Source organism: Caretta caretta, chromosome 2, assembly GCF_965140235.1.
Source record: "Caretta caretta isolate rCarCar2 chromosome 2, rCarCar1.hap1, whole genome shotgun sequence".
Lineage (NCBI taxonomy): Eukaryota > Metazoa > Chordata > Testudines > Cheloniidae > Caretta > Caretta caretta.
This window is the reverse complement of record NC_134207.1, coordinates 207,477,489-207,503,295: the sequence shown is the minus strand read 5'-3', so window position 1 is coordinate 207,503,295 and position 25,807 is coordinate 207,477,489. Positions and strand designations below refer to the sequence as shown.

The 25,807-nt window shown below is 38.7% G+C and overlaps 2 protein-coding genes and 1 long non-coding RNA gene across 7 annotated transcripts in view; 1 reads left to right on the top strand and 2 right to left on the bottom strand.

The window, feature by feature from the left end:
* Positions 1 to 25,807, bottom strand: part of HOXA3 (homeobox A3) — a 43,798-nt gene that overhangs the window by 2,548 nt on the left and 15,443 nt on the right. For 2 of the 5 annotated variants that reach the window (XM_048838442.2, XM_048838443.2), the window contains 3 exons: positions 16,191 to 16,375; positions 12,115 to 12,195; positions 522 to 1,098 (listed from right to left, as the gene is read on the bottom strand). In XM_048838442.2, coding sequence (XP_048694399.1) covers positions 522 to 981 — 460 coding nt within the window. In that variant the 5' untranslated portion in view covers positions 982 to 1,098; positions 12,115 to 12,195; positions 16,191 to 16,375. Of the gene's footprint in view, positions 1 to 521; positions 1,099 to 3,940; positions 4,070 to 8,178; positions 8,267 to 12,114; positions 12,196 to 14,044; positions 14,412 to 16,190; positions 16,376 to 25,807 lie in introns of those variants that run through there. The other 3 variants (XM_048838444.2, XM_048838445.2, XM_048838446.2) reach the window with 3 other exon arrangements.
* Positions 4,125 to 6,940, top strand: LOC125631567 (uncharacterized). Its single transcript, XR_007354987.2, has 2 exons — positions 4,125 to 4,240; positions 5,612 to 6,940. It is a non-coding gene; the product is annotated as an uncharacterized LOC125631567 (long non-coding RNA).
* Positions 17,174 to 19,923, bottom strand: HOXA4 (homeobox A4). The gene is made up of 2 exons (XM_048838447.2): positions 19,305 to 19,923; positions 17,174 to 18,902 (listed from the first exon to the last, which is right to left on the bottom strand). Exons 1-2 carry the CDS (start codon positions 19,855 to 19,857, stop codon positions 18,574 to 18,576), a joined length of 882 nt encoding a protein of 293 aa, XP_048694404.1. The 5' UTR covers positions 19,858 to 19,923; the 3' UTR covers positions 17,174 to 18,573.

Genomic DNA, 25,807 nt, shown 5'->3' with positions numbered 1-25,807 from the left:
TAAGAATAGGTTCTGAGTATAAGTAAAGCATTGATCCTGACTGCAGATGATTATGAGCTATTTTATTCCATTTACAATTCAGCAGAGCTAGGTCACTGTCTTATTATTCTAATAGCACTATGCCAACAAAATATTCAGGATGTGCCTCTGGCTAGAGGTCTAGGCCTCTAGATGTTGACATGATTTAATAGAAGAAAGAACATAACCTGTGGAATGGAATGTTATAGACTAAGAGGCAAATGTTATATCAACCTTAGACACTACAAAATAGAAACACCTGGAAACTAAATAACTTAGAAATAATTTGCAAGGCTGAGTTTAGCATTTTACCAAAGTCACTTTAAAGCAGTCTGAAATACTTTCTAGAAGATACATGGTTAAAAAGTTATATTTGAAATAAGATTACTCCCACAATATTTTTTTTAAAAGATGACATATCTCGGACAAACTACAAATACTTGATCCCACAATTTGGCCTGCCAGACTAAGTAAGTCACTTATAATGTAAATACATTTCATACCTGAACTGGAACTGCTGTTTTTCTGCTTTGTATTTTGTCGAGACTCTTTCATCCATGGGAATATTTGTTTGGACATGGTGGGTGAGTTAATAACTGGGCTCTTGGTAGTGTTAGCTGGGGCAGAATTGCTGCTGGCATTTTGAGGTGGTGAGACAGAGGGTGGAGGTGGAGGTGCTGCCTGCTGGGCTGGAGGCTGTTGCTGCTCTGAAATAACTGGGGGCTGAATGGGTTGGCTAGTGATGGTCCTCATGCAACTCTCATTGATTTCATTGGTCTTATGGTGGGACACAGAACTGCCAGGTGACTGTAAAGAGCAAGCAGGTCGATGATATTCAGTTTCCACAAGTGATGAAGATGGAGGATATTGCTGCTGACTAGCATTATAAGTGAAACCATTTGCTCCTTGGTAGGGGTAGCCACCATAGATTGCAGAGCTGTCGTAGTAGGTCGCTTTTTGCATTTCGTTGTTTCCCAATATTTATTTCACAAACTGACAGGGTCTTGACACCCTTAAAGAATAACATTGGCACCCCTCTGTCACGTGACGTTCTTCCTCCAATGGCCTCTCCTGGTAGACCTAGGGTGTAGCGAAAGCACACTAGAGTGAAGAAATAGTACAAATCCATCTTACTTTCAATAGCTAAGTGACATGAAAGCCATAAAAGAAAAAGTGGTCAGCAATATTTAGCAGCATGACTTGGCCTTAGGCTAAGAGAATTTCGATATAAAAGCTGCCTGAATTTACTGGCAGCTACAAATATGTGGTTTACTGTACCAGGATAAAGGTTTTCCAGGGTTTATAACACCGTGAATTGTTTTATCATTTATCACACAAGGAACACGAGAGGTTATTTAAATACAATGCTTCCAGATAAGGGTGATCAAGGAAAATGTATGTTACACTAGGGGAGTAGTTCTCTCATTCACTTTCACTGCTGTCGGAGAGTAATAAACCTTTCTCCTATACTTCACCGTAACCACTGCCATCTTACTTTTAATATTTATATTGTGGTTACAGTTTGGATAAGACTTTTAAAATATATATTACGTGGAAAAGAAAAAAACATTCAAAGCCTTTCCATTCAAGAAGATCCACACGCACGCAGTCTAATGCATATTTTGTTTGTCTATAAAATACTTGACAAAAACAATACAAGCTGACACACATTAAATGGAAGAAGCAGTACTTGCAGATTAACTTGGGACTACTTTAGATATTTAATACCCTTCCCCCCCCATTCACGTAAATCAGTTTTAATTGCAGTGAATTTAAACTGGGACACAGATTTAGCCACCAGGGCCAAACAGCTTTACAAAGCCATCAAAGTAAATAATTTGGGGACTGCTCTCCAGTTGTCACTTGTGAGTTTTCTCTTAAGTGAGCCTGGTAGAATCGGCCTGTTTGGAATTTCCATCTCTCATGTCTTTCACTTTTAAAAGAATCCCAGAAATGGAATGTTGTTCTCTAGGAATGACGATTATAATCAAAAGTTCGTAAGGAATCAGGACACTTTTTATAGTTATTTTGGAGCTACTTCTTTCCATGGAAACTACCAAATTCTACCTGTTAAAACATGATGGATTGGAAAAAACACCAGGAACCTGAAAAACCAGCGTTCATCTCCATGACCACGGCTTGAACTTTCCTTCCAACTTAACGATAATAGGTTCTGTCTTTGAAACTGCTATGTAATTTGATGTATGAGGGTTATTTGGCTGGAGAGAGGGGATGGACACACAAACCATAAAATGCTCCTATAGCCCGTGTGAATCTTTTTTGTAACTCATGCTGTTTACCTGCCTGAGAATAACCAGTTAAAGATGTGTCCTCAATAATGGGAAAGGAGATCTGAATGTTATCTCCAATCTAGGAACTCTTACACACACATTATTTTCAGAAATTAAAATCCTTTTCTCCACCTCCACCCACCTCCCTGTTGCTGACAAACAGCTACACCGGGTCAAAAATAGTGCTCTACAGTCTCCTGTCGTTTGATTTTTTTTCCAAGGCACCTAAAACCACATGAGCCTTTGGGGAGAAAGTGTTACACAAAATCCACCAATAATTACAAATATAGGTATTTCAAGTGATACAAGTTACTTAGAAAGAAATGGTCCCTTTGTTTTATTGTAGACTAGTTACTTTAATAAACCCCCAAAAGGCCTTACCATTTGATTTTTTTTATTAATTGAGACCCATGGATGTTATTGAACTAATAAGTTGGTCAAGATCTGTAACACATATACTGTAAAGCATATACATATAAACATATTAATTTCCAGTTCCTCAATTATAAAGCACAACACTCTCTCTCTCTCTCCCCCCAGCCCCCATATACTGTGCCTAATTCTTAGGCCCTAAAGTAGTTTTCATTTAGTTCCCTTGAAACACACAGAGATATGGGACTCCCAGTCTCAGGAAAACAATACATTAATTAAATAATAGTGATCTTAGCGTCATGGTCACCCATTTAAAATGCTTCACTTTATATTTGACATTTTAAAGTTTGTTACATTGACTAGCATGTCCAGGGGGATAATGCTGAGTAGAAAGTCTGGTGGAGAATATTTCCAGAGCTCCGCAAGGAGCTAAAACAAAAATAAAAAGCAACTTGATTTTGAGAGAGAAATATTGTAGGTTCTGGTAAATCTACTTGCAGACAGAGCAACTCAGGTTTTGGTGTCCAACTTTGGACACCAGCTTCTGCAAAGTTATAGAAAACTGGGAAGCTGTGAGTACAACGTGGCCGTTTCTCTTTTTTTGTAAGTGCCATAGATACTAAAACCAGGGGAGGACAAAAGTTTGTCACTACAACCGGTGCCTGGGCTGGCAGAAACGTTTCTCTTTTACACGCTGAAGACAAAGGGCCTGACTCTGTCCTCGGTTATGCCCGTGCGACCCCACTGACTTCATTGGGGTCGCATGGGAGTGAAAGCAAAATTGGGCCCCAAAATCTTGGAGTAGCCCTTCCACCGACAAGATCAATATTTGTGCATTAAACAAGTGCCACTTTAACAAGCTCTCTGAAAGATAAAGAAGACACAGAGGAAAGTTGCCTTACTAGGGCAGGTCCCTCACTTGTTCCCCATTTCCCCATTATTTCCCCCTCCCTGATACATCTGACAAAATCCCTTCCTTCCAACCTCCTTCCCTCCCCCCCCCCCCGCCCCCCAGCCCGAACTCTGATCCAGGAGAGAAAAGCAGACAGCCCCTAAAGATTTCCTGACAGATAAAGAAAAGTTCAGGGAAGAGGGAGAAACTGCCTGCATGCGAAGTGTAAGGGTATCAGTCACTGCCTGGGAGGAAGCTCCCGCTTGTGAACTCTTCTTGAACCGAGATTTAAGTCTATGGTCATAAATCACTGGGACATAAACTCCGCCATTCACAACTGATAGCAGCGTATTTGTGGCCTGCTTACCTTAACTTCTGACGACTGAGGCGGAAGCCAGCATGCTCTTTGGAGGCTCGGCGACACACAACCCAGGGAGCAGAACTTTCCCCCAGCCAAGTCCCTTCGGCTCCGGGATGGGCACCGGCTCAAGTCATCTGCACAAGGAACCCACCAGCCAAGACTGGAGGAGCGCTCACTGCTCAGGACTCGCTGGTTCGGCTCGGACCCCCTCCCTCTCCCTGCTCAGCCCCTAGGGCAGAAAGCGGGGCCCAAAGATAAGAGCTATCAAGTCTCAGGGCTTCCCTCATGTAGTGCCACAGAAAATGGGTATGTTTCTTATGAATATTACACGCAAAGGACGCCTGGTGGGGGGAAAAAACGCAGCCGCCTCGGGAAGTCCGGGGCAGGGTGGGGGTTGCAGAGAAGGAATGAAGGAGTGAGAGGAGAAAGGGGAGTGAAGGAGTGAAGCTCCCCCCGCACCGAGGCGTCACTAAAGTCCAGGAAAATTATGCTAATGAAGACAAACGGCGCTCACAAAGGGTCACTCTGACCAGTTTTTTGTGTGAATCGGTTTTTGGTAGATATGGAATATTCTCTACACGAGCTCCTCGATGCTGAAAGTTATGGGAGACCTAGTCAGTAATATTCGCAATAATAATAATAACAATAACAATTAATAATCTGTAGTTTATGTCTTTCATCCAAGCAACTCCTATCAGATCTGTGCTCTGGGCAATGCTTTTAGTGGAACAAATGAACTAATTATAGTTAGTAATTAAACATGCATGCGTGAGTATACACACACGCAAGTAGAGATGTACACATGCGCATACACCCACGCAGATATCCACACATATATGCACATACTGACATATTCACCTATGTGCAGATATGGATCTACGCATACATACACATAGATATACCTATAGAGATATCCACCCATATGTGCGTGTGTATAGTTTCACGTATTCACACACAAACATTTGACACACACACTACGCCTGTGTTGGCACACCTATCTGTACAGATTGCTGAGGTGTATCTGAGGGGCTTATGTTTTGAGCTTCAGTGCTTTTTTAAAAAATAAAATAAAATAAAATAACCCAAATTTGACAACAGAAATATACAAGCGTCAGCAACAACCATGGAATTCCTTTCGGGGACATTACAGTTAGAATCAAGTTTAAGACTATAATCCCGCATAAAGGAGCCGGTTTGGGTGAAACACATTAAGTGGCGATTTAGAATAATTACAAGGTGTAAATTTGTCGTTTCTTCGTTAATTAAGGTGTTAAAATATAAATAGTATGCTTAAAACCGCAAGGGAGCACAGTGTCACCTTAAAGCAAAAACAAAGCAAACGACAAATAAAAAGCACTATAAGGCCAGGGTGGCCTCTTATGCATACCAATGGTTTTTGTCATTTATGGCTATACAAGATTTATGGCTTCATGCACCAAAGCTGTAAACAGAGCACTAAAACAGAAAACACTTGCTCCTTATGGCATATTGCGATGGCACAACATGAAAGGGGAAGTCGGGCAGCGTAGGAGGGGAGAAGAGGCAAAAATTCACTCGTATGCATTTTGCTTCAAACAGCCCCTTGAATGTTGCATTTGAAGAAAAGCTTCTTTAGTCAATAATCAACCCCACACTTTTTTTCTGAAACTGCTGATTTGTCTTTCTCCCTGTTTCCAGCTAACATAGCAAGATGCAATCAAAGAAACCCCTACAGAATCCCTACAGAACCCTCCTAGAGCAAAGAGGGGAAACCTCCGGACTCAGGAAACGGTGACGATTTGGGGAGCTCTTCAGGATACTCCGGGAATATTTGATGTTTTAATATTAGCGCGTTTAAAGTTTGGACTGAAATATGTATTTTGTTTTGGAAGGGGGGGAATAAGGGGAAGATTCTTTGTTCTAAATCGTGGGCATTGTCAAGGTATTTTAATTCAAGAAATTAAATGGTTTATTGAGTTTCTGCGATATAGTTTTCCTTGATACATTTTACTGCATAAGAATAGAAAGTTACTTTGCAATAACTCTAGACAGGTCCTGTCTTTCTCGCTACTCAAAGATGTAATTTTAAGGTGAGCAGGTGATTTTTCTTTGTATGACTGGATTTGAATTTGATGTAACATATAATAATGCACATATTTGCACTGCATGTTATACAAAGATGTATCTTTCACTAACAGAGGGCCGAAATTCCGTCTTTCCCTAATACCCCACAGAAGCCAATGGGACTGCAAGGGTTTAATTTGAGGGAAGAATTTCCTCTATATTTTGGTTAAATATTTGAGATTTGAAATGTGGTGTATTTCTGGAGAGTTTACATTGTATCGGAGTTCTCTCCACTCACGGAAATGTTGTCAGTCTCGGTGTAAAATAGCTAATATAAATCTTGATTTGATCCGTTCTGGCAGAAACGCCTAAGATTATAAAGGATTTATAATTTCGGCATATTTTAGGGGAAAAATATTCTACCTATTCAAATCGGGGAAAGGAGAGAATTGAAGAAGTTACTGATAAAATGTACATCCAAGTAATTACACAGATGAGCAAGGATGTGAGTTGCCTTAGAAAATGAGTGCATTATCAAATATTGGCGAGAAGCCTGTTTAATCTGCCTTACCGTTTGTGTTATCGAACACCATAAAATCGCAATTGACACTTCATTTTGTATTTACTCAACACTCTGATTATTTACACAAGCAGAAAGGCTTTCGAAATATCCATCTACACAACTGTTCTTAGTCTTCTACGTTTTATATTGGGACTTTTTTTATTTATGATTGTTTTAACTGGGTCAAAAATGCACCAGAACTGAGTCGTAAATCATCAGAAACGATGACAAGCAATAAGGCTGCAATTAAAGCTTACATTTTATTTTCACGACGCGTTTCGGCCCGTTTAAAATATGGTTTGACCTGCTTTAGCTTTAAACACACTGTTGGGAATGAAATACCCCTCCTTTAATTGCGTAAGAAAAACACTATGTCTAATAAAGAGGAACATGCTTCATTATGTGTGGGGGAATTGGCATTTCTTTGGGTCAGTTCTGCTCAGAGTGTATCTGTTGGCAGCTAAACCCAAATTCTACATTTCCGCTTTCTGGGACCGTGCAGAAATGGCAGGGAGTCGTTCTAAATTAAACTCTGCCTTTGTATTTCAGTAAAGAACGTTTTGTCTCTAATAGTTCGATTTTTTCCATGACCCGCTCATAAATTGAGTAATTACAACTGCCCAGTAATTTGGGACAAAATGACACAGCCGCATCTAGGCGAGCACGCTGCCCCAACTCACTGGAAACATAAATCAAAACTCAGCACTCTGACCTTTCCCAAAGCTGGAACTCACTGGTGGATGTAATTTTATGTAACATTTGTCCCCTTATAGAACACAAAGAATCCCTTCATTTTTTGGGTTATTTGAGGTGCATATCACTCTACTGGATATATGTAGTTATATAGAGCAGGTTATGACATAGTGGTAGAGATAGGAAATTTAGTGATCATGTAAATCCTTACAGAAAGGAGATTGTCCCCTCCCCCCCCTCGCTTTCCAGATCCCCCATTCAGAGTAAAACAAATTTCCAGAGGCTGATTTATTGTTAGAATCGGTGGATGGACATTTGTTCACAGCCAGATAATTCTTAGCTAAATCCAGGTTTGGTTTCACTAAGGAAACAAAGGCAATCCCGTCTCAATTGGAATTGTTAACCTCAATACGGTAGAGAGCTAATCCAGCCCTGCTCGCATGGTAAACAAAGTACCACTAAGCATCATAAATAAAATGGCAGCACAATTGCATACTCATCGATTTTCGGAGCGGGAATCAGCAAAAGAAGCACACAGAAAACAAAACAACAATAACGACAGCCACAAATCGAACCCCGACTCCATTCCAGGGGTGTTTCTCAATCTCCTGAAATACTCTTGTATACACAGATATGTATATATTTCAGGAAAAATAAGATCCTCCCAGTCTCCACTTGATCATAAAAGACAACAGTAATGTAGCTTTAAAAGAGATTTAATGGAGGGAGATCCCTATAAAAGAAAAACAGAATCTCTAGGGGGGAAAATAAGAAACTCTCTGGTTTCTTTGCTGCGAAGAGAGACTTGAATATTTTCGGCAGCAAATTGAAACAAAGGGAGAAACGAAGCTTGATTTGGATCCACGCACACCCTTAAGCCTTTTCTACTGACCTTTGCCTCCACCAGCAATAACTCACCACATAAATGAACAATCAACGGAAATACCTTAAAATAAAATCCATCCTTTTTAACGAAGCATTCCGTCCTATCAGCTCGACAATAACCTTTCCATAAGGAACGAAAGCTGCAACCGAAATGGAAAGCTCTTGCAAGGGAGAGGGAGGGAAAAAATAATAGAAAGCAGTGCTTGCTCTGAACAGAAACTGGAAAAGCGTAATCACAGACGAAGCCAGCCCGGGTCTCCACTCCAAATGCCACAATAATGCGCTGTATTATGTGCTCACGTGGTCATACGTCAACTTAAATCCTTTTATTTGAAATAGGGAATCACTGAAGGAACAAGGTTTCTAAGCGCAGTCCTCTGATTTTTAAAGCCTTAACCAAATACATTAAGAAGAATTTAAAGAAAAATATCAGGAACCGGAGATTATTTTTTCCCCCACACTTAATATTTCTTTACACAAAATCACATGCAAGGTAAGAGGAATTATTTTCATATTATGTGATTACAATGAACTTTTATACTAAACCTAATTAACTGGCATTTCCCAAACAAAACCGCCACGCTGATCTATGCTTAATGATGGCGTGTTTTGCAATCCAATAATAAAGTCAAACCTTGATACTATTATTTCAATAAGGAACTCCTTAATGACTTGGTTAGTCTCTAAGGTGCCACAAGTACTCCTTTTCTTTTTGCGAATGACTACTCTGATTACCAGTCTTCCCTACAGGCTTCTCTATATTGCTATTGTATAGCGTTTGCTTAACACCCACACTTTACAACAGGGCAGCTGTAGAAACTAAAAAGACCTGCAATTACCTGACAAAGGCAAAAAGAATCTCCTCTAATAATGTGGTTGATTTTTGTCGTTGTAACACCCTATGAAGAATGCGCCTGGCTTCAGAGTGGACGATCTGAATTTTGCAAAATCTTCTGGGACCTTCCTGTTAAACCTGCGCTTACGCATTTCCTATACAACTATTTGAGTGATGCACAAAATTATAGGCTTCTAAAGATGAAAAATTTAGAAACAAAATGATCTAACTGTCCAGAAAAAAGGAACAGCCCTCATATACGTCCCCTGAGTTAACCTAAGAAATGACCAAGTTTCTAATCTGAATGAAGTCTTCCCTCTAAGACTTAGTTTTTCGTATTTACACAATCCTACCACAGACACAAGAAATCACAAGTTCAAAGAGCTCTTATAAAGATAGTTGGGATAAATAACATATTTCACACTTGTATTGTGCTACTGTGCCACTGTGGTGACTTTTACACTCTGAATTTCTTACCACCATTGTGCATTTTACAATATATCATTTGCCTCAAACCTTTCCCCACTCTAGCATTTTTACAGAAAACTTTTAGCTTACTTTTTATATTCTTTTATCACTTCACCAATACTTTATTGACGATAATAAGATTGTATAAAAAGATTAATGTTATCTTCTACAGACTTTATGGTCAAACTGTATATAATAATCTCGCTTTGATTGTAAAGTGGAACATAAACGGTTATTGGAATTTAAACCTATCAGTAATAGTATAGACTAGTAGACATTCCAACAAAGTCAGCGTCACATTAAAACAGAAGAAGAATTTGCAATTTTTCTAATGGAAGTGACTTTGATAGCAGTAGAACATTTATATATTATCCTCACTAAGAACCTTGAATTTAAAAAATTCTGGAAAATATAGCATCTTAGACACACATAGCAAATGCAACTCCAGAACTCTAACGCTATTTTTAGCTGTATAGCAGAGTACTACATTTAAACCAAGAGTGAAATTTACTAGGGATGGATTCATGGCTACTTTAAATAAAGTGATTTTAGATTCCATAAAAGAAACACATAAAAAAGTTCTTCTGCAACAATGTAACTGGAATTAATGGATAATGGAGCAGATGCTGAAAAAGCACAGCAAGTTTTCCTTGGATATGTTGTAAAAAGTTATCGACTGCTATGCGTCAAAAGCAGAAAGATAGCTTTAGAACTTGCAGTCCTGAGCAAATAGAAACTACAAAAGCAATAAATCACAATCATAAGTCAGAGGTACAGCTTAAACTTAAATGCCTTAACGCTAGCTATGGCTATAGGCTTAAAAAACCTATTTCTATGAACATCTTTATTAGTATTAATGATCAAGCTAATGTTAAAACTACAGTTTAACAATTAACATATTGTATGTCGTGGATAAACTAATTAATTATTAAGAAAAGTAACTTCTTGATGTATGAATTACTTCTTCAGGATGTGCTTTAGAAGAATGGGGAGACTTTCTAACTTTACCTGGTCCTGGACCGCAGCTGAAAATAATTCCCTCTCACCGGTTCTGGAATTCATTTTCTTTGGTCAAGTATCAAGATTCTGAGTTTTCAAACACAAATTCAAATGGATTTGAAAGTAGCAGAGGTTTGATTTGCCTTGCCATCCAACATATTGCTTTGTTCCTGGAGACTCAACATTGTTTTATTACCTCCATGATGTGGAGCCCTGAAAAGTTGGTTTTAAGAGCTGAAAACCTTACTTTTCTCAGAAGATTTACTATTGATTTTTTTATGCTTTGTGCACATGGCTTTGCGTTGAGATTCCAAGCAGCAATATCAACAAACAGCTGTTTTAAAATGTGTGCTAATAAAGAGAGTCCCTTTGTGACAGATTTGAATGCAAATATTAGTATTAATAGACCTTTTAAGTGGCTACATAAGTAGATTTTGAAATATTCTTGCTCTCTGTCTACCTTTCATTGTTATGCTTATGTCACTAGTTAAAAGGTAAGACTATCCCCTTATGTGAATGAAGAAATGAAAACACTATTTGATATACCGGTAGACTTTTTATTTCCCTTCTCTCCCAGTTGAAATCGACAGGGCAAAGTTGTTTACCGATACATATGTGTTTGTTACTGATGAAGTTAGTTCAACTGAATTTTGACAATTCCTTTTCAGGTTAAAAGGAAGAATGCATTTAAAAACGATACAACCTATTTAAAGACATTTTTATTGAGATCGAGTGGAACTTGTGAATATATGGTTAATTTACAAATCACAATTATTTCTGGACAAAGGTATATATGTGGGGCATGCGGGATAAAATTATTGTTCTATTAAATAATGCTTTCTTTTCCTTTTCTTAAAATGGGAATGAATGGATATTTGCCGTGTCTCTTTGTAGGAAGGATTTCAACAGGCTATTAAATCAACACAAGCAGCCCTTGTAGCCCTATAATTTATGGCAGCCTTTAAAAGGTAGTAAACTACACTAATTATGTATCAGCATAAAAAATAAGCAGGTAAATCTGGCAAGAATTTGAAACAGTTCTATATAATCCTCTGCTACCATTGCCAAAATAATATTGTCACTATGAAGAGCATTACATGTATTTGTTTAAAAAACAATTGAATCATGAAAGAAACATGCACACAATGCAGAGAAGTCCAAAATATATAAAACACATAAAACCGATGCTCCTCTGGTGTATTTTCTGAAGCAAAAGCCAGAGTTTCTAAAATCAGAACATTTATTTTTATGTTCCTAATTCCAAATCACACAGGAGTCATTGCAAAACTACTCAAGGGAACCAAACAAAAAAACTACGAAAGCCACCCAACACTAAAATTGCTTCAACTACCTGTCTCTTGCTTTGAGACTTCGATTTTGGACGGAACTAAGAATGCCAAAGAAATTACCAACTTCTTTCACTCTTTAAATTACTTTGCATCTTTCCTGTTTCAAATGCCTCTGTGAGGACTGCTATTAATTCTGTTCCATATATTTCTTTGTCTGTCGAGACACTCGCATTCACCAGCCATAGAAGATGAATGGATTCAATCCGGAAAATTCCAACTCGGTTAAATATTTATCACAATAAAAATCTCATTGTAACAGCATTTTCCCCCACATATGCAAGCACTAGGAAATATGAACTCTACACAAAACTATCCCACGACAGATTTTATTTTCCGAAGTCCTTACCTCCTAAAACTTCTAACAGTGGACTGAATTGTTTCCTGCTGTTATCGCTCAGTAAATCGTCTTTTTCGGTGCACTGGAGTTCTGTAAATAAGCAACAAGCAAAGCCTGAATGAGAATCAGAAAGGAAGATATTTATTCATACAAAAATATTGGGTTTGCTTAATTCTTTTAAAAGACTAAAGTCGTGGATGTCTATAAAACTACTGAAGGGAATCCATTGATTGGTGTAATGTGTAAAAGATTATTTTATACAACAATAAAGAACACTGGTATCTGAACACGCCTTTTGTGGTAGACTGCTATGCCTTCTGTCTCCAAGTGTTTGGAAATATTGTCATTCCAAACTCTTGTTACATGAATGTATGCTTTATTTTCCTCTGGGAAACCTTTGCTTAGGATCATTTAATCAACAGCAGACATTAAACACAACTAGCGATGTTCTTCTCTGTTGAATAAATCAAGAAAGTGGTTCCAGTTTAAATGTAGGACATGGTATACTAGGATTTTTATTCAAGTACTTAAGGATTCCAGCCCGAATCTATTCCCATTAAATTCTATGAGAGTTCTGCCGTTGACTTCAATGAGAGCTGGATCGAACCCTTCAACTCTTTACTAAAAGCTGTTGTGGAAAAAGAAGAAGACGAAGCAGAAACATTTAGCACTTAGATATTGTAATTTTTTGTCGGTCTTATAATAGTACAGACCCCAAGAAGCCAATATTCATACTCTTCAAATATTTTTGGATTACATTTACTAAGGTATTTATCAGATATAATAACGTACCCCATGCATTCATTATTCTTAATAAAATCCTATGCATTGTGTCTTAAGATTGCCAGTAAATGTAAATGCTAATAGTTAACCAGCACGATTTATTAGAAGGGTGTCATCCGAGCCTTGGAAAATATTAAGTCTGTCTTGGGAGAACTTTTGGAGAAGAGATTTTGCTTTGCTAATTTAGTAGTTCCATAATTACTATAATAATTTGAAATTTGGTGTAGAATTACAGTCTATAGAAAATTATGCAATAATAGCTTACTGGGCTGTTTATTTCCCTTTCATAAATTTAGAGCTCTCACTGATAAAATATATAAACAAATTGAAACTTAATTTTTTCAGATAGCTATCTCCAGCTTGAATTCGGTTGCCTGCTGTTTTCTTAGCTCTGATATTCACATCATTCCAAAAAATACAGTGAGGACATGGAGTGGTTCTATTTGATGTTAAAACTCATTCTTTAACCATTTTGATCCATAATCAATAATCATGTTATCAACTACAATAAAAATTGATCCGAATGTCTTGATTGGATTTACCCCCCTCCTTTAAAATATGGACTGTGCATCTGAAAATGGTGCCAACGACTTTCTGCTATTTATTTTGGAGCTATTAAATTACACCACGATATTTTATACTGCCACAGTCCTTTAAACTATACTTCTTCTTGAAAGAGTTGCTAAGTAGCAATAAAGCACTTTACAAACGCTATGACTTTTTTTTTAATTTGTTGTTATCCCGAATTCTAATATTCATTGCGGCACTTTAACTTCGTACATAAATCGTTCAGACTAATGAGTCATAGAGAAATTTGCCCATGACTTTTCCTTTACAATGCTTGCTGCCTTTCCATTGCTTTTTGGCCCTGCATTAGAAGCTGGTGATTTATTAATGCCAGGGAAATTGAACAAAGCAGTCTTCCTGCACTGTGGTATCCAGCCTTCCACAGTGTGAATTAGAACATTATCAAATGTGTTTGACTCGGTAACACTTAATCACAAAAAGCCATAATGTGACCACAAAGCAGCTAAAACAAAGATTTAACATTTCTAAATATTAAACTTGCTAAGTAAATACTCAGCAGACTTCAACAAAGTTAGCACAAACAATTATAGTCATCAAGCTATAAATACAGTAAACACTAAATACTTACCAACATAGTCCCTACTGCTTTCTTAAGAAGTTTAGACTCTTTCAAGACAAATCGGGGCTTTTTAAAAAACTCAGATAGGAAGTTGAGTTTCACTTCAGAGAGAATCACTCCTAGTGAGACCTGACGGCCACAGATCCATTCCTGACTATCTGCATTAATTATTTAATGAGTCACGTGACCTTAAAGATTAAAATTTCAATATCTACACAAGAAAAGACGCAACACCTTTATCTACTAGTGCAGGGTTTCTGTTTTGCTTATTTAGGTCCCATTATCTCTGTTGTTTTTGACAGCTTTTCAGTTTCTTGGGAGATCATTTGAACATTAATAACATGTGCTTGTCTGCTATTGTAAGATCAGGCAGTTCCACAGTCCTTAAATTAGCCATTTGATTCCGGATTTTTATTGTCTACAGCAGACTGTGTTAACATGCATAATTATAGTCCATCCCTCTTCTAACAGTTATTGCACATGATAATATGATGACAATACTGATACCAAGTATATTTGCCCTTTTGATGCCTTTAAAACTGACAAAGAATTGGTTCATCACAGTTTATCAACATTCATGTGGTATAGGAGGTCTGTGAAGAATTCTTTTGCCCTGCCATTTGCACATCTCGAGGGAAAGTATAATAAAGAGTTAAAAGAGAGGTTTCCTTTCTGTATTTAGGAAACACACAGTTAGTGGGCTAAATGAATGCCTGGCATAATTCCTTTGGCTTCAGAGATATTAACCCAAGCATTCATTTGAACCAGTGGGCCTCATTCAGGTCTTGCTTACATTAGTGACTTTAGTGAACTCAATGGAATTACATTGGTGTAAAGTAGTATGCACTATGTTACAATCCGTCCCAGAGTGTCTACAATGGAGTAAATGTAACACTTTCTAGTGCAGTAACTAGGGTTAAAACAAGAATAAGACTCAAGCTCTCAATACTCTGTGTTCTATCAGTGATATACGTATCGGATATCATATTTCTCATACAACAGCAATACATCTAAAAGGATACATATAATTGTAGATGTATTGGAGTACTGTTTTCAACAATCTCACAAAGTCTGCAATAGGGTGGAGAATGAATACAAAAGAGAAATCCGGGTATATCTGCTTCCAAAAATCACAGAATGAACCCCCAATCTTTTTGTTTATTACTCTTCAAGTTGATTCATGTAATGGCTGTCATGGAATAAAATCACGGAGTGTCTTAAAGTAGAGATGCTAACGCAGAGATGCTGCCAAGCTTTCTGGCACCCGTAGTCTGTTGGTTTCAATGGGTCTTCTGGAACGAGTAAGAGCTCTTGGCGTGACTCGTGAGTAAGGGATTTCAGGATCGGGCCCATGATCAGACTTCTGGCTTGGAATGGAGGCTCGGGCTAGGGAGGGGAGAAGAAAGATGGAGTCTCTGACAAGCTTGTCAAGACCTCCACCTTCCTTCCTCCCCCACCCATCCCCCACCCATTTACAAAACCCAAGAAGCAGTCCATAGGGCTCAGAGTATACCAAAAAATGTCAGAGCCCTGGCTAAACGTTCAATGGAGAATGGGTATAGTTATTAAATACTGCGAGCTGCTTGTCACAGATGAGTTCCTTTTGTAATAAAACACCAGGTATATCAGAGATTGAAGTAGAAACTGGAAGGGAGACCTTGAAAAACTACCATTTTTCTTGGTGGGAAGGGGCGGGGGTTAACGGCTTGGCTCTAACTGTGACAATTAAAGTGACTCAGACCTGATTTTGTCTTTATTTGAAATATTGACAAACTTCCACCTTTAGCATTTTGTGCCGCTTTCCTTTGTGGCGAGAGCAGATAAATATGTGTGTGTGAGAGAGAGAGACAGCAAGCCAAAGAGAGACATTTAGGTCCAAGAGCTGGATTTAAAAGGATACTGTCTTTAAAGGTCAAGGGTTTGAAGGGTCAGTCTGCTTCTCTAAAAAAACAATTAATGGGATAGAAAATTTGTCCTTTCAGTGAACTCTTCTGGTTGCCCTAGCAAAGGCTGGACAATGCCAGAGTTTAAACTCTGCGATTTAATTTTCTAAGTGATTGTAACACTGATTATATCACACGAGAAGCATAGTAACACTCACATATCAAACACTATGCAGCTTTAAAAAGGGGGTGGGGTACAAATGAAAATTTACCTTAAATGATGATAATCTGCCATGTGATATTTTGCAGACCGGGGCTGATTCTCCAACAAGGCAGTATACATTTTTTTAGCAGACAGCCAAGATGCTGTGTCTTTACACATGACCACTTTTTTTTTTTCCAGGAAAATCCTTTGCGTCTTCACAGACTTTTTCCAAGAGAATGCCTTTCAGAACGGCTGTTGAATTACAAAGAAGTATTTATTGTAGGAGGTGATTAATGATACTCAGTAAAATTGCTATTTTCAGCGCGTGGTTTCATGTAGTTTTACGAAGGGAAAATAGGTTTATAAGCATAGTCTTCAGTAATAAATTATTCTCAATTAAAATATTTGATTTGGGCTTTTGATAATTTCTGCTCATTTGGTTTTAAAATAAATTGGAGGGAAATGTTCCACACAACAAACAAAACAAAGAGCTGTACGTTGCAGAGAGTGAGAGATACCAGCAGTTACCCCACCTTCAGATATATTCCGTTTCTTTTTTATTGAGGCAGCTAACATGGAAAACGTTTTAGGATTTAGTAAACAGCAGCATGGTAACGGAAACATACTTTTCAGGGTGGTTAGTTGTTCAATGTGAAGACAACCCTGTTTGCTAAATGTATTTACAACTGCCATAGCTTTGATGCTGAATATACTCTTCCAGTGACATGTTAAATTTTTCATTGAAATGGTATGTGTCCCTAGGACAGGCAGTGATGCTCACAATATTGTTGTGCCAACGTGCTTTCTTACTGAGTGAATTGTGATATATGTAAATAAAGGAACTAAATCTTTCTCGCCTTACTCACGTGAGAAGACTCGTCGACTCCAGTTTAGTACCTGGACATACTTTCATGAGTATGGCGAATAAAATGTGGCCCTTAATCTTTTTCTGGCAGAAAAACAGTGATAGAGTTTCCGCTTACAAGTTCTTCTGCTCAGTTAATAGGTTTCAATGTCAATGATACTCTCGACAAAGTGATATGAAAATCCTTATAAATGGTATACATTTTATTGTAATAATTCCACCTTTGGTATATTTCTCAACATCGTTGACAATGAGAAGGTTAGTATGAGTTTGAAACACCTGAATACTGTTTTCCAGAATCATTCTGAACACATTTACCAGATTAAACCTCTGGGTTGTACCAGATTTCATTTAAATTCTGTTTACACCAAATACTTTTAAAAATAGATGCCTTTGAAATAAAGAAACTTTTGTCACCCATACAGTTCCCCTTAATTCTTCATAGTGAATTGACAAGTCACAATAAATACCAAGTGAACGAATAAATAATGACTGGCCAGATATTTTAAAGTGTATCATGGTTAGCTGTCTTAGTTCTATTACAGTAAATTAGTTCATTTCAGTTCATTGACTGAGTGTGAAAGCTCTATTTCTCTGTGCATAGGGTGGGAATAGCCATATACATATAGATGAATAGACAGACTGAACCTCTGGCAAGGTTGCTACAGGACACAGCTCATCTAGGCAATAAATAATACATATACTTGTTCAAGCAGGCTCTATGTTTTGTGAAGGCAGGCAACTAACAGCATCTCTTTAAATTTGAAGGCAAACAACTGTATTGACAAGATTCATTACAGTTAAAACAATGTGATAAGCTGTTATTTTTAAATAATTGTAGTTATATCAGCAAAGCATAACGTTTAGGAAACAGCATTACATGAACTTGTGTTTGAAGCCTTTAATTTTTTTTGTACAGAGTATTCTTTATTACCAGTATTGGCAATATATACATCACACCAAAATTCACAAATTGTACACAAACCGAAACAGTTAGAGGTGCCAGATATGAAGACAGCAACAGCCTTTAATATTTTTAAATAAATGCAATAGGAGACATGGGGGAACGATTATATCACAACTACCGCAGTGGCTACTCTTAAAAACAATTAAATAACTCTTGTTACATTAAACATTGCCTGTCAGACTGTAATGGGACAGTTTTCATAAACTCTCCATGACATAAAATTTGGTTTCTTCTGTCTGCATATACTGGAGAATCCACGAACATTGCACGAAACAACACAACTCAAGTCAATGTCTTACACAAGTGTCTCACGAGTTATTATTTTAACTGTATTTTATTTTTAAAGTGTTATGTACAAAAGAGTCCTTCTTGGGTACAGAATTCATCCATTACAGCATCCAGCACTCTGTCACACTGAAGGTACAGCATATTTTCATAAATACAAAAGAATGAAGGGAATGGAACCATTATCTCTGTACAATGTTGACAATTTGTCCAGGTTTTGGTTTCAACATGTACCCTGTACAGGGCACGTTTCTTCTGATTCTGTATACAGTTGTTTTGGTCCAAATGGTCAACAACAAAAATAGGCAACTGAAAAAACAAATATAAAAATAATTATAGGGCTGATGAGTTGGGTGTTGACCCATCGAGTTGATGGTGGTGGCCCTGTGTCTGTGCTTTGGCTTGCTGACTAGCAGTAGAGGGGTTTGAGGAGCGCATCTTAGTGTTAGGCAGTTTGTGATCTTTCTTCCATTTCATCCTCCTGTTCTGAAACCAAATCTTGACCTGGCGCTCCGAGAGACAAAGTGTATGTGCTATCTCAATGCGTCGCCTCCTGGTCAGGTAACGGTTAAAGTGGAACTCCTTCTCCAGCTCTAAGACTTGTTGTCTGGTGTAGGCAGTTCGAGACCGCTTGGGTTCGCCTCCAGTGTAATTGGGATTGACTGAACACACACAAAAAAAAGCAATTGAACAGAATCATTATATAATAACTTGACACCAGGTTCAAATCAGAGACATAACTGCAAGACAATGTTTCACAGGCTATTGACAATAGGAAACAATTGAAGCGCAATAAAAAATGGTGATGGGCATTTGGGTGGAAGAAAAGCTTCAAAGGCACATGGCCCAGAGCCACTGGCAGGGCAATTAAATTTATGGGGGGCTATAATTACTGCCCTAACGGTTTGGCGTCTCGTAAATCTCTCGATAAAGGACCCCGGATACAAAAGGTTTCTCACGTTTGCATTAGGAAACGCGCACACATAAAAACCCAACCCAACCTGCAGCACCTTCAGCGTCCTCCCCTCCTCCCCCTCGCCCTCCTCCCCGGCAGTCCCACTCACCAGTGCTCACATGGATCTTCTTCATCCAGGGGTACACCACGGGCTCTTTGCCTTTGAGGCCGGGCAGGCTCTTGTCAGGCAGGAGGGGGCACCCTGGGCTGGCCCCGGCCCCTGCGGCGGGGGCGGCTTCGCAGTGGCGCGGGGGCTGCAGGACGTGGCTTTGGAGCAGGGGCTGGGGCTGGACGTGGTGCCCCTTCGGTGGCGGAGGAGGAGAGGCCCCCGGGGGTGGCTGCTCCCGGCCCGGGCTGGCGCGGGCGCTGCTGTAGCTGTAGGGCGCCTCGGGGTAGCCGGGCGGCTGCGCGGGGTAGAGCGCCTCGGGAGGAGGCGGAGGCGGCGGCGGTGGCTGGTATCCAGGGTCTCTGCTGGGCCGCGGGTAGTAGTCGGGGAGAGACTGGCCCGGGTGCGCCGGGTGCTGGGGCAGGTGCGGCGGCGGCGGCTGCTGCTGGTGGTGGTGGTAGGCGCTGCTGGCGCTGCTGTGCTGCGAATACTCCTCGCAGGGCGGGAATTTGGGCTCGATGTAGTTGGAGTTTATCAAAAACGAACTCATGGTCATTAATTTGTTGAAGTGCAAAAATACTAATTTTTCTCGCGTTGTCGTTTTTCTGGGCTCGCCGAGGCCCCGCCCCCTCCCCCCCTCCCCCGCCCTTCCTCCCTCCCCCCCTCCCTCCCCCTCCTCCGCTCGCCGCTGTCAAGTGCCGGCTGCCAAAGTTTGGGCCTCCCCCCCCCCTCCCCACAACCCGAGCGCAGACAACACACACACAAACACACACACACACACACACACACTCATCACCACCTGACCGGCAGGGCCAATTGCTGCGCTGTTTGCGGACCCCGGATCAGGAAATGGAAAGATGGTGAGTGCCGGAGGAGCCCGGGGCGGCAGCCGTAGCAGCAGCCCAAAGCGTCTCCTACCCACTTGGGGAGAGAGGTCCCAGCAGTGGTGAAAACTTGCGCAGCCAGAAAGGGGAGCGAAACCCGAGGCGCATCCCAGTATCCATGGCACCAACCACCTCCCCTAAACCCGCCGTTCGACCAGATACCTCTCACCCGGGTGGCCTCGGACTTTTAAAACAGGAGAACAAGATTTTGCTCAAAGCCACGCGAGTTTGAGCTTTGCTACTGTGATTGCTGCTTATTGTGGCCAATTATTTCCCCCTCTTCCCTGTGGAACGGAGAGAGAGACCTAAATTCGGCGTTACCAGTCGCACATTCATCCTGGGCACAAACATTGTCTTTCCTCTAGCATTTTTTTTGGGGGGGGGGGGGTAGGGAGAAGAAGAAGGAGAGGGGAGGAAAGATGGGGGGAGGATCAGAAATCAACGAGAAACTAAAATGTAGTATGCAGGAAAAGAAATTTACATTGCACAATACATTAAATACAATGACAATAGTGTACAACTCTCCGTTTCAAAATCACTTGATTTAGGATTGAGCATACATTATATATCAAGGTGGAAATGAGACTGCTAGATCCTGTGAAATAGAGGCCAACTAATTGCAAATCAGTATTTGTTTCTCTATGATCTGTCCCCAGAGCTTTTAAACTTTGTTATTGTATGATAATTTAGTTATTTGAGAATTTTTTATCCCTTTGTAGATTGAGAGCTGTGATAACATATAACTAGATTCGGAAGTTGATATAAAAGGGGAGAAAGGGCCAAATAGATTAGTTAGTGGTGCTATGTGCCATTAACGATAAAGAAAGAAAGAAAGAAAGAAAGAAAGAAAGAAAGAAAGAAAGAAAGAAAGAAAGAAAGAAAGAAAGAAAGAAATTCCAATAAAATGAAAGGACTAACTGGGAATATTTCTTTCCGAGTGAGAGCATTTCCCAAACTACAAATTTACGATTCGGGTTTTTGTTTGTTTTGGGTTTGGTTTGGTTTGATTTGGGTTGGAGTTTTTAATATAGGAGAATTCGCTGACATCTTTCACAAAGTAGCCTACAATACTGAAATTAGAATGCAGAAAAAACTCTATGACTTCTAAATTGCTAAAAATTAGTCTGCTAACAATATTTGCAGCTCAGGAAGGAAAAGAGGCAACCGCCTGACCGTAGGTAATTGAAATTTGATAGTTAAACTAATTACACTATTATTTTAAAATAATAAATTTCTTATTAATCCCATCTGCTGTTGTGTGTTTGGAGTTAATACTGAACTTTTTAGAATTTATTTTATATTTTTTTTGGTTGGTTGGTTTATAGAAAATCGAATACAAATATTTCCCAGCCTCTTCAGGAGCATTGTTCCTGAATGGATAGTCTCACCTTCGAGAATAGGAAAATGCATCTAACTGAATATAGAAAGCTAAAATTTTGGTACAATTTAGATCTTTTTCCTCATAGTAGCTATCATGGCTTGAATTCAGATTGTTGTCTTTTGCAGTTTTATAGATAACAGTATATAAATATAAAATTATAATTTAATATATGTTAGGTCTAATTAGATACTTACACACGTATACTGCATTAATTTATATTATACACATATAAATACACATATATTGCAGATCATCTGGTGTATGTTTGAACATTTCCAACATACTGTGATACTTACATAAACAATTACTCATTTTTGCTAATATCTAATGTCTAATTTGCAGAGTTAAAGCACATTTACTTACTCATTTCCTACTGAACGTCTGTGCAACTTTTTAAGTGATGTGAAAGATACCTTTCTCTATTTACTTTATATGTAGAAGAAAATATGGTTACACAAACCCCATACGCATCTAACATCCACAACTATTCATCACAACAAATTGTTGTATACACAGGAAGGACTAGATTGTTTGGAGACTATTTTTCTGCAAAATCCAAATATCTATTAAAACAATAAAGCTAACCGTACAGTGTGGCAAGAAGATGAGATTGTTAGAGACCAGCAGTACGTTGTTTTCGGCGCACAGCTGTACATTCATACACAGATACAAATATACGTAGGCGCGCATAATTGCTTTAAACTGGGTTACCCTAAATATTATCCTCCTAATATAAGGGAGCTCCTTAATTATCATGTCCAGAATACTGCAGTAACTACCGTACTTCAAAACCTCAAGTAAAATACAAAGAAAGCTGGTACCTTATTCTGTATGCTGAGTGTTGTATTCGGAGAGCTTCCCAGGTTCTGATTAATAATATTTACCGTGATTACACTTCAAAGGATACTTGTTCAACTGCACTTCTTTCTACTGTGTAGCTGTGTTTCTCAGTGAAACAGAAAATAATACAATTTTGCACGCGATTGTAAATCTACAAGGTGACCTCAGCTGCTCAGATGAAGCCTGTTTTTCCTGTGGTTCTAGCAGCCTGTGAAGATGTGCTTATGCAGGATCTCCAAAGGCCTGTTCCTTGTCTTTGTGGTTTGTTATCATAAACAAGAACCCAGCCAAGACCACCAAGTGTTATCTTACACACGGCCATTTCGACATTTTACTGCAAGATTTATGGATGTAATAAACAATCTCAGAACCATCCTCGGATATTTCCCGTTACCCAACTTGTAGCACCATCCCAGCTTTAAAAACAAACAAACAAACAAACAAACAAACAAATCAAAAACAAAACAAAAAACCTTTATTTTTAATTTAAAAAATCAGACCATATATCACTCGCTTAAACAATTAACATATGACCAGAAGTTTACCAGCTTAATCTTGCGATAGACGCGATTGGGAATTCACTGAAACGAAGTTGATAGTGCGATATCTAATCTTCATGCACCAACAAGCTCCAATATCATGCCTACCCAAACAGTCTAACAGAGTTCTCGTGAAACATACAAGCATATCTGCTGACTTCCATGCGCGCGGATAAAATAGTTTTACAACAAGACTTAAAAAATAATAATTCAAGTACACTTTTTAACGTGTCCATGCACCAGAGAGGGTGGACAGAGAGAAAGACTCTCGAGCAGCCTGGCTTGAATCTGATTTGAACCATTTTGAATACATTTAGCCCCAGCTTTCCCTCTTGAATGCAACCCTGTCCCAAGTTTCAAAGTGACCGAAAAGTGACACCGTGTGCATTTTGTTTCTTATTAATCTTACACATTGACAGTCTTTGTTAAACAACAAGGCGTGCCCTTCACCAGCCGACATTTTCATATTTGTTAGACGCGGTGACCTGAAGTTCACCTCGGCCTTGGACTTAGTTTTTCTAAAAGGTCTATAACAGTGTCTTTTAGATAGCAGGGTGCTTTGCCCAGGTCACTACTTCTAAGGGAAAATTAAAAAAAAAATAGCGGGAAAATGTAAACGTTATGGAATGTATCAACTGTATCTCTCCTTTCTTCTCTGGGAATCATAAAGCCCACAAGACAGCTACTCAGTTTAACATTTGTTAGCTATGAAACTAACATGCTAAACGGTTGCTTTAAATAGTCAAGATTGGGGCAATGGTTGAATTTTTGCCCCCAAGTTCATTATTTTATAAAGCTATTACTTCACTGGCACTGTATATGTTCTAACAACTGGATGTTTGGAGTGATTTGCTTGCTCTATACCGGCATGGTTAAATAAACACACACAAAATGTGATGTGTGTTAGAATTTTAAATGAATGGTCTTTTGACCAGACATTCTACACCAGAGACCAGTGTGTGCTGCATTCAAAGAATGAACGTACAAAGGCAAGGAATCGTTCATCTCAAATTAATAACTGCTCTGTTTCCCTTTTAAAAAAGGAATCTTTTAAACAATAATTGAGATAAGTCAATATTTATTGAAGTTGCAGTTGAACTCTAAAAATATCCTCGTTGATATTTTTATTTTCAATTATGTTGAATACACGGATTTGCATCAAAATAATTGTTTTGGTAAGTAAGAAACTAGATTTCAGTTTCTTTATTTTGTGTAATTTAGTTATAGTAACAGCTTTTCGGTCAGGGAGTATCAAAGACTTGTTATTATTGGAAACAATCTGCCCACCATTTGTTAACAATATATATATATAAATGGTTATATATTTCAGGTTACTACCAAGACTTTCCTTTTTTCAACAAACAAATGATCTAACAGTACAAGGTAATATATAATATCTCAAGTGGGGGAAACGTTTTTTAACCCAAAATATGCAATCTGATTATCTTATTACAAGTTGGCAACATCAGTATTTGATGAGCAATGTGTACACAGTGTGTAATGATATTTATATATTTCCACACTGCTGTCATATACAAGCGGTGTAGGCATAATCTCCAATAATATCTCTCAATGATTTGAAATCAAACAGCTCACAATTTATTTACAACTCCTGCTTTCTGCAATGATCCACCAGTATCACTGACAAATAATTCATTTGTATCCAGATAACTAGGAATATCGTACAATCCATGCCTGTTTGTTCTTAATTCAGCTAAACATGGATATAGATGAGGTACTTTTTCCCAGCTGACTTCCTCATTATAACCTCTCCCCCATTCCCCAGACCTTTTACATCTGAATATTTTGGATAAACTTTCCCTCCTAAACAAAGCACTGCTTCAATATCATTTCGACCTGTATTTATGTGCTACACTGTGTATTTGGTTTATAATTACCTTCCCAATTTCTTTTTGTAATACTGTGTGTTGCTTTTTATTGACATACTTAACTTCAGAGCTAAATCTTCAACACTGTCACAGTCTTAAAGACAAGAAAAATTCTCAACAATTTGGAAAGTGCTCTTTACCCAAAGAAATTCAGCTTAAAAATACGGATACTTGTTTAACTATCAATTTCTGTCTGAGAGTAATTCCAGAAAGCTTTGATAGCCCTGGAAATTATGGAACTGTATAGCGCCGTCAGGTTTTTTTGCAGAATAATCTCTGTTAGTATCACAAATCGCCCCATAATTCTGAATTTTAGATTTTCACCCTCGGACTAAAAATATAACCTACCATATGTCCTGCTTAAGTACAGTTTAGTGCTTACTACAGAAATTATAGTAAAAAGAAGACACTGCTAGGATCGCCACACATGTTAATAGATGGATTACATGTCTTATCTTCTTGACATTTTGAAAAGTGAAAAGTCTTTGCATTAAACCTCTTAAGGAGATTATTATATTAAGGAGTGTGAAACATTTTGTTACTTGACCAGGATATTTAAGAATACAGCTAGGAACGCGTTTTGGTGTTCCAGAGTAACATGCATGTTTACCTGGTGCATCTGAGCCGGAGATATTCAGACTCAAATGTGGCTGACAATTCAAGATGAAATACAACATGTATTACTCCTGAAAAGAGGAATTTTCTATCCTTTCCTTGGTAATTGAGGTCATTCAACCACTAGAGTTCACCTGGAGTCCATACTGTGATACACGCTTAACTCAAAGCTATTTTATCTTTTGTGCTGATAGTCAAGATCTCGACTATAACATTGACATCAAACTCTGTCTGGGCGAATGACTAAGAGTGGTGCAAAACGTAAACTTTTGACCCTCAACTTTTTGACCTGCAGTTGTAACGCCCTAACCACAAAGATATACAAAAGCTATGCAGCTTCTTTTAGGAGCAAGGGACT

Bases quoted from the DNA above. Each gene is read 5' to 3' on its own strand.
- HOXA4 (XM_048838447.2), bottom strand. From the start codon at position 19,857: ATGACCATGAGTTCGTTTTTGATAAACTCCAACTACATCGAGCCCAAA. The intron at 18,903-19,304 runs GTGAGTGGGACT...GTGTGTGTTCAG, and splicing joins GAAGATCCATGTGAGCACTG to TCAATCCCAATTACACTGGA.